This window comes from Triticum dicoccoides, chromosome 3A, assembly GCF_002162155.2.
Source record: "Triticum dicoccoides isolate Atlit2015 ecotype Zavitan chromosome 3A, WEW_v2.0, whole genome shotgun sequence".
NCBI lineage: Eukaryota > Viridiplantae > Streptophyta > Magnoliopsida > Poales > Poaceae > Triticum > Triticum dicoccoides.
The window spans coordinates 588,024,564-588,033,013 of NC_041384.1; the positions used below are offsets into that span (position 1 = coordinate 588,024,564).

At 41.3% G+C, this 8,450-nt stretch overlaps 1 protein-coding gene across 1 annotated transcript; it reads right to left on the reverse strand.

Annotated features, from left to right (window-relative positions):
- Positions 1 to 2,180: 2,180 nt before the first annotated feature.
- Positions 2,181 to 7,294, reverse strand: LOC119269394. The gene is made up of 8 exons (XM_037551213.1): positions 6,942 to 7,294; positions 6,007 to 6,151; positions 5,781 to 5,931; positions 5,572 to 5,697; positions 5,411 to 5,491; positions 3,661 to 3,853; positions 3,298 to 3,568; positions 2,181 to 2,740 (listed from the first exon to the last, which is right to left on the reverse strand). Exons 1-8 carry the CDS (start codon positions 7,116 to 7,118, stop codon positions 2,535 to 2,537), a joined length of 1,350 nt encoding a protein of 449 aa, XP_037407110.1. The 5' UTR covers positions 7,119 to 7,294; the 3' UTR covers positions 2,181 to 2,534.
- Positions 7,295 to 8,450: the final 1,156 nt, after the last annotated feature.

Sequence of the window (8,450 nt, forward strand, 5' to 3'; positions counted from 1 at the left end):
CTTAGACCTGCATGATGTGCTCGACGATTTCAGAGGTAGAATTGTAAGCTTCCCAATGACATATCTAGGCCTGCTAATCACCATCTCTAGGCTACGCTTGGTACATCTCCAATTCATACTAGACCGAATTCGAGCCCGTCTTGCATGGCGGAAGGGGCGTCTACTGTCCATGGTCGGCAGAAGGCTGCTTGTTTGGAGTGTGCTGGCCGCCGTGCCAACGTACGCGCTCACCATGCTCAGGGTGCCAATCAAGTTCTTCAAGGAAATCGACAAGGTCTGCAGTTGCTTCCTCTGGGCGGGTGGCCTAGAGCTCATCGGCGGCCACTTTTCAAGGTGAATTGGGCACAGGTGTGCTCACCGGTGTAGCACGGTGGGTGATACGTCTCCAACGTTTCTATGAATTTTGATTGTTCTATGCTATTAAAGTATCAATCTTGGATGTTTCATATACATTTACTAGCAACTTTATATCATTTTTTGGGACTAACCTATTAACCTATTGCTCAGTGTCAATTGTTGTTTTTTGCTTGTTTTTTACTTTGCAGAATATCAATACCAAACGAATTCCAATTGCCACGAAACTTTTTGGAGATTTTTTTTCTAGTGATAAGAGACCCTGAAAGCTTCTAGAGCAGACGAGAGGAGGCCCGTGGGGCCCACTAGACACCAGGGTGCGCCAGGGACCTCTGGCGCCCTGGTGGGTAGTGGGGCCCACAAGCACCCCCTTGACCTACCTCTGCCTCTATAAATACTCTAAAATCCCAAAAACCCTAGGGGAGTGGACGAAATACTTTTTCCGCCGCCGCAAGCTCCAGAACCACGATCACGGAGGTGTTCTTCATCATCCTTGCTGCCCCTCCGATGATGCGTGGGTAGTTTACCACAGGCCTACAGGTGCATAGTTAGTAGCTAGATGGCTTCTTCTCTCTTTTTGATCTTCAATACAATGTTCCCCTCGATGTTCTTGGAGATATATTTGATGCAACTCTTTTTTGCGTTGTGTTTGTTGGGATCCGATGAATTCTGAGTTTATGATCAGATCTATACATGAATATTATTTGAGTCTTTTCTGAACTCTTTTATGCATGATTGTTATAGTTTCGTATTTCTTCTCTGATTTATTGGTTTGGTTTGGCCAACTAGATTGATCTATCTTGCCATGGGAAAAGGTGATTTGTGATGGGTTCGATCTTGCGGTGGTCAATCTCAGTGACAGAAAAAGACATGACACGCATGTATCGTTGCTATTAAGGGTAACAAGATGGGGTTTATTCATACATGAGTTGTCTACATCATTCATCTTGTCTACATCATTCATCGTTGCTATTAATGCATTACTCCGTTTTTCCAACTTAATACACTAGATGCATGCTGAATAGCGATTGATGTGTGGAGTAATAGTAATAGATGCATAATCATTTTGGTCTACTAATTTTGGACGTGATGGCTATATACATGATCATTGCCTTGAATATCACCATAATTATTTGCTTTTCTATCAATTGCACAACAGTAATTTGTTTACCCACCGTATATTATTTTCTCAAGAGAAATCTCTAGTGAAAACTATGGTCCGGGATCTATTTTCTATCATATATTAAAACCAAAAATACCTTGCCGCGATTTTATTTTATTTATTTTATTTTGTGTTTTAGTTAGATCTATTTATTAAATCTCATACAATTTAATCTATCTCAATACCGTTGAGGGATTGACAATCCCTTTACATGTTGGGTTGCAAGTATTTATTGTTTGTATACACGTGCTATTTACATAGTGTTACTTGATTCTATTAGATTGATAATCTTGGTTTTATAACTGAGAGAAATACTTACCTCTGTTAAGCCCTTCAATGACACCAGATCAAACGTCGCCAAGGTACAGAGAGATCTTATTGGAGCACGACATCGTCGCCGCCACCTTAGTGTACGCCGCCACAAAAACAAAACCTAAGAAAAAGAAAAGAAATCAGACAGGTCCTCGCTCCTCTTTCTGCTGCCAAGGCCATCGGACAGGAAGAGAAGGCGGTGGCACGGATTAGACCTTTGGGCGGCAGCTAGGGTTAGGGACAGGAGGTGCTCAAAACAATGCCAACATTTTCTTAGGGCATTCTGTAGACCTTTGGTATCATCACATATAACAAGTAATGTTAAAGAGGAATTCACAAAAATTGCACATCGAACAGCACTCCAAAATCAGAATCGGATAAATAGCTTAAAGGTCAATAATGCTTACATGCGATACACCCGAAACCTTCCCTCTTCGATGCCCCTATGATAAGCATCTCCTAAAGCTACACGGATCCCCCAAAAAACACATGACAAATGTCAACTCGGCAGCTGATAAATAGCTAAGAGGCTGGCGATGGATGAGCTACAGTACTATACACAAACATTCCCAACATGAAGGCCCATGCGGCGAAAGATACCCACGGCTAGGTCAGGCTGCCCACTAAACTGGTGCCACTACAAGCTAAATATACTAACGAGGATCCCCTGATGCCTGATGTAACCTGCCTGCACTGGACCAAGCTGTTAATTTGACCACACATGGATGAGGCCTTGATGGTTGCCGGTGATGATCTCCTCACGCTCTTCATCGTAGTACAGAGATGTGATGTCGCCGAGGGCCTCTAGAGGCGTACACAGGAACTTCGACGACTTCTGTTTGCACAGGTTCCCTGCCTTTATCTTGGCCATGCATTTCCCAGTCAATATATCGCTGATGTTTATAGAGCAGGCTGCACAAGGATGCAAAGTACAAATAAGATCATGCAGGGATAGATACATCATCCCCATGTATCTAAGGCAGCAAGTTAGAGCAGATTTTCTTCGAGCATACATTTGAAAACATGACTTCAAAACAAAAAGGCGCATTAGGCAACGTGCGCATCCATCAACATGCTTCCTGACACATCTTTCTTACTAAGTAGAGAATCTATGGAAAGCATCACATGCAAAATCAAGTGATTACCAGCTACTCGAAATAAACACCTATTCTGGCGTTTGTATTGACTTTTAAAACGGAGAGATAAAACTTTGGTGACACACACTTGATCAGCACTGAAATTGCATGCATGAATCATCAAACTTATATAAAACTAAAAAGCTCGGGAACACTGCCTCCCGTCAAAGAGAAAACTGACAGTGCTTGCGACTAAGTCTAACATGAGGAGTATAATGGATAAAGGTAAATGCATTGCCAGGAAGGATTAGCAACCATAACAAATCAATTAGCAATTAAACACATCAACATTTCAACAGAACATGTTGAAGCACCAGAAAGTTTAAAGTTTACCATTGTCTTCTGAAGATGGATCATCCGGTTCAGCTTTGCAGTAAGAGATAATTAGGTCTTGGTTGCTAGTTATGTAAATACTGTTTGTATTGCAATCAGGATGCCACAAGAAATGATCCTCAAAGGATGTCACCAGTTCACCACGGAAATTCCAAACTGATACTGATCGATTACGGAAGGTCAGGAACAACTGCATCTCGTACAGAAAAATAAAAGCTGATGGAGTCACAAACTCATTGCTGCTCACTTCTGTTATCTTAGAGTTTGTTACCTGCAGCATTGCACAGAAGTTCGTTACAAATAAGAAATAGAAAATTGGTTTGCTTTATTTCCCACGACCTATAATACAGGCCAAATGCTTACATCAAGAATTTGAAGGTTCTCCCCATCCTGCTTAACTAGAAGCTTTTCATTGAATTGCTCGATGAAATCGATCTTCTTGTTGCGATGAAGAAGATGCCTGAATGACTTCAAGCGCTTACCATCTTCAATAGAAAGAATCTCAAGAGGAATATAGCCCTTTTTTCTAGAGTATATCAATAGCATTATACCAGGGCTGTGAGAAGGAAACAAGAAGCAATAAGTTATAACTAATTTTGTGAGCAATTCCTCGTGAATAGAAATGTGCACAAGAAATAAAACTGAATGTGTCCAACTTCTCTTGAAAGAAAAGAGGTACACTAATCCCATCTTGGAAGTCGCAAAGAAACAATTCTCTCATCCCCACATGCTAACTATTAGCTTCTCCATAAAGCAAACATAATGCACATGTGATGGTCCTTAGATCTTTACGTAATAAATACAGCCACCAGGGCAGTTCAGCAGCATGGCTTTTTTAGAGAAGACAGGAGACTAGAGGAAAAAATTACTCCCTCTGTAAACTAATACAAGATCTTTTAGTGATCTAAAAGATCTTATATTAGCTTACAGAGGGAGTACTTGTTTATTCTTTATTGTTTCCTGTTGAGAGGTAATGCTGGCATCGCTTATATACAGTCCAGCCCCAAACAATGGATAGCTAATGGACATTTGGATGCAATTAGTAGATAACAACCAAACCTAACTTAATTTGGGGAACAAGAAAAGCCATGCATTTGAGTTATCCTCTAAACCGTCCATGATACCGTTTCACGTGGTACAATTCACATGAAAGGTACCCTGTTGCTGCTGCACAAAATAGTGCAAGAGATATGGTATATGCTATGTCAATCGTGGCTTGTAGTGACAATCATTTCTACAAAGAAGCACTAGTGCAACCACACATATTTATCTTGAAACCTCGGTTATCATAACCACGGGTAGGGATTGAGAATGGCATTTCTAAATGTGCCAACAATATCAAGTTATAACTGTGCCATCTTCTATTGCTGGTTTCATACAAGAGCTCATTTAGAATCAAAGCAGTCATAACTCATAAGTATCTCTTACAAAAGAGGACAACTCACCGTTCAGCCATGAAGTTAGAATCCATTTAGCATTGATTATGATAGTCCTGTTGGGTTGAACTGCTTTTAGATAATTTAAGGTTTCGTTACTGCTTTCTGAGACCTTGGGTGTTTTGTTACTGCTTGCTGAGATAATTGGGTGTTTGGTTACTACTCTTTGCTTCTTTTTCTTAGTTAACTTGCTAAAAAATTTGCGTCCTAGAACATATATGAGATTGAAGGTGAGAGGAGAAACATTGGAACAGAATTGTTGCACATATAATATGGTCTCCAGATTAATATAGAATTCAGACCAATGTACTGTGCAGTCACTACGTGGACTAAGGCCATTGTTTGCCATCACGTTGAATTACGATACTCATGTCTGCCTAACCAGCTTTTGCCTATTTCATTGACTGTTTGGTTAATCAACTTTTGTCTATCTCCACACCTACTTTCTCACAGCAGATTATAAAATAAGTTCAGCACAACACAGTTCAGCAACCCCAAATTGAGCGTAAAGGGGTGACTTGTACTTGTACTTCTAATATGAGGAAAAAAAGATGTCAAACAAAAATACTCTGTCAGTATTGCACGAGAACAGCCAGGTGACATAGAAACAAGAACAGGATCATTGCACAATGTGAACAATGTAAATTAGGAAAACAAACAAAGAGAGATTTCCTTACCTGATTTTTATCTCTTGAACATCTTTATCAGATATCGTATACAGAAGTGTGTAATTTTTCAAGTCAAACACCTTGTAAGTACTGTTTCAAATGAGAACACAGTGTCATAATTTGAACAAAGTATATTTTCTTCCTGTTAGAAAGGTAGGTAGTTCAATCACCTGTCTTGAGCAGAGTAAGTCAGCACTTTTCCGTTTACATCATCAAATTCCACGAAACCTGGCCACCTTAACGATTCTGTCTCAAAAAGAGGGAAACCAGCATCTGGCTTTCCACGGCGAATATACCTTGAGAGTAAAATGTTGTTTAGCTATAATATGGCAAAAGTAGAAGGCTAGCGGTGTAACAGGATCATAGGAAGTCAACTCACTCGATTCGAGTTGTCCTGCATCTTAAAGCACTGAAATTTTCAGAACCATAAACTGATACGGTTATAAGAGAGTCATTGTTCTTGTTATAGAACAAACTACGGATGACTTCATCTGGACTTCCATTCAGAAAGCAAATCCGCTGGTTTGTCACTGGAAACAAAGAGAATATAAGGATGGTAGTTTGAACCAGGACCGGTCATTAACAAAAGCTCAAAACAGGCGTACCTCTACTGAACGCAGCACATACTCCCAGCTGTGATAAAGCAAAGATAATATCACGGGCTCCAACTATCTCGATAATTTCAGACCGCTTCCTCAAGTAAGGTAGTAGCGAACTGTTCTCCTTAGGATCATATGTATCAAATTCTTCCTACAAATAAGAATGAGAAAAATAAAACAAATCAAGAATCCTAGATAGCATGTGGCATGTCACTGGCAGATTCACACTGTCAGGCAATTCAACACTCGCTGAGCATTAAGCGCCAAAAACTGAGTGAGTGAACGGTAGCAAACTTCACTGGTCAAGGTTTAATCTCAAAATAGAGTGAGTGAGCAGACTAACTGAATCAGCCATTGAAATGTAGCTTGTGAAACCTATTCATGACTTCCATGTTCTCATAGTTACCTGAAATGTTATCCTTTTCCAAGACTGGGAAATTGAAATGCCAAAGCGAGGCCTCATGGCCCAAGTTCAAATTTTTTCATCAAATTATAAGATGCCCTCCTATACAGACCAAATTATCCCAGTGATGGCCGTTCAAGGCATCGACACATTGGAATACAACACCAAGAAGTAATCCTTTCTCCTATTAGTGTCATCCAATACACTGCTATTGATGTGATTCCAGGATGCACCCTAACAGCTCAGTCAGACAGTTACTTAACCAAAAGTGAAGCTGGCGCACAAGAAAAAGGCTGTACAAACAAGTAGTTCAAAAATCTAAATTTTCTCCTGTTAACTGTTAAGCATGACCGCAGGCCACAGTTCCTCCTCGCCTAGCACTCATAAATCACATCCCTGGTTCCAAACCCTCCCGCAATCCGAAAAAGTAAAGATCTTTAAGCAACCCTCTCCTAAACCCTAAACCACCACCAACCCATGCCAGGCACCGCCAATGACGCCCACAATTGACAGGGAGACACCCGGGCAAAAGGCGTACCTGGAGCTGGATGTTGCGGAACCGCTCCCGCGTGGTGCTGGCGGCGAAGGTGCGCTCGGGGAATGCGGCAATCTCCCGGCGCTGCAGCTTCCGCGCGCTGTTGGAGGACGCATCCGGCCTCGGCCGCTTCTTGGCGGTCACCCTCCGCACGCCGGAAGGCCGAGGCCTCGCCTCCATCTCGAATCACCCTCCGCCGCCCCCGATTCGCCCTCCTCGCCGCCGACGAGGGGTCGCGTCACGCTGAGGCGCCGGTGGGCATCTCGCCGGAGGGGAGGGGAGGGGGGCAGGGGGTTAGGGTTGAAGCGAGCCGGAGCTGGACGCCCCTCGCGGTATCACCGAATGGGTATCCTGGAATCCGAGGTAATTCGGGGGCTTTCCTATAAAAGTCGCCTGTAATAATGAGGGCCTCCGCTCCGTGGAAGGGGGTGTCGGGCTCGGGCGGGGGTAGCCTGGGCCGTGCCGTGTCCATCCAACGGTGGAAAACACGTGCTATCAAACTGCCGAACAGAGGCCATCGTGCGCGGTAAATGCCAATGGAGCCCCAGCTCCCCGAGCTCCAGGAGCTTGGTATTTTGAAGGAAAAAAATTCAAAAGTGATATTTTAAATTTTAAAAAAATCGAAAAAATCCATGGAAACATATACGGTTTCCACACGAGCATATGAAAAATCATTTGATTTTTACGTATGTGCCTACAAAAAAACAAAATTCTGTCTATGAAATACGTTTTTGGCTTTTTTCTATATGCTCTTATAAATAATAGGGAAAATTATGTCTATGACACTATCCATATCAGATATTTGATGCTTGCCACCAAATTTTCTTAAACTATGGATGTGCCACTAACCTTTTGATGGGGTGTTTTCCATGTCTGATGGTTCAACGGCGGCTGGTATAATTCTCAGAAGACGTGACGAGAGTATGATCTTTGCTGCATACCGGTGTTTATTTAATTGCAATGATGCTTTAGAGGCGGAACTTCATGTAACATCCCAAATTTTCAATTTGGATTGTTATACATTAGATCATCATTGCATATCATATTTTATTTTGCATTTTGGTTGATCCTAGAAATTCTACGCAACTCAAGGACCCACGGAGAGAGAGTTGGGAATTTCATTATTTTTATATTTGAGTTTTCTCAAATTTTGAGAATAGGATCATTTGATTTTATTTATTTTATCATCAATTATTTCTATTACAAAAATATGAGAGAGGAAATAAAATGACTTTCCCAAAATAAAGAAATATTGAGGATTTAATAATAAAATCAAATAAGATTTTATTTTGGAGTTTTCCGGTGTTTTATTTGAATTTAGGAAAAATGTGCGTTTTTTAAAATTGCATTTAGGTCCCAAATAAATGTTCACCTTGTGCGGCTTGATTTTAGAAGCCCGTAAAAATTTACTTCGAAATTTTTGGAGTCCGTTTAGTATTTCTTTTTATTTTTCTTCCAAGCGGAATAATTTAAAAAAATGAACCGACCTACGGGCCGTGTCCGACTAGGACT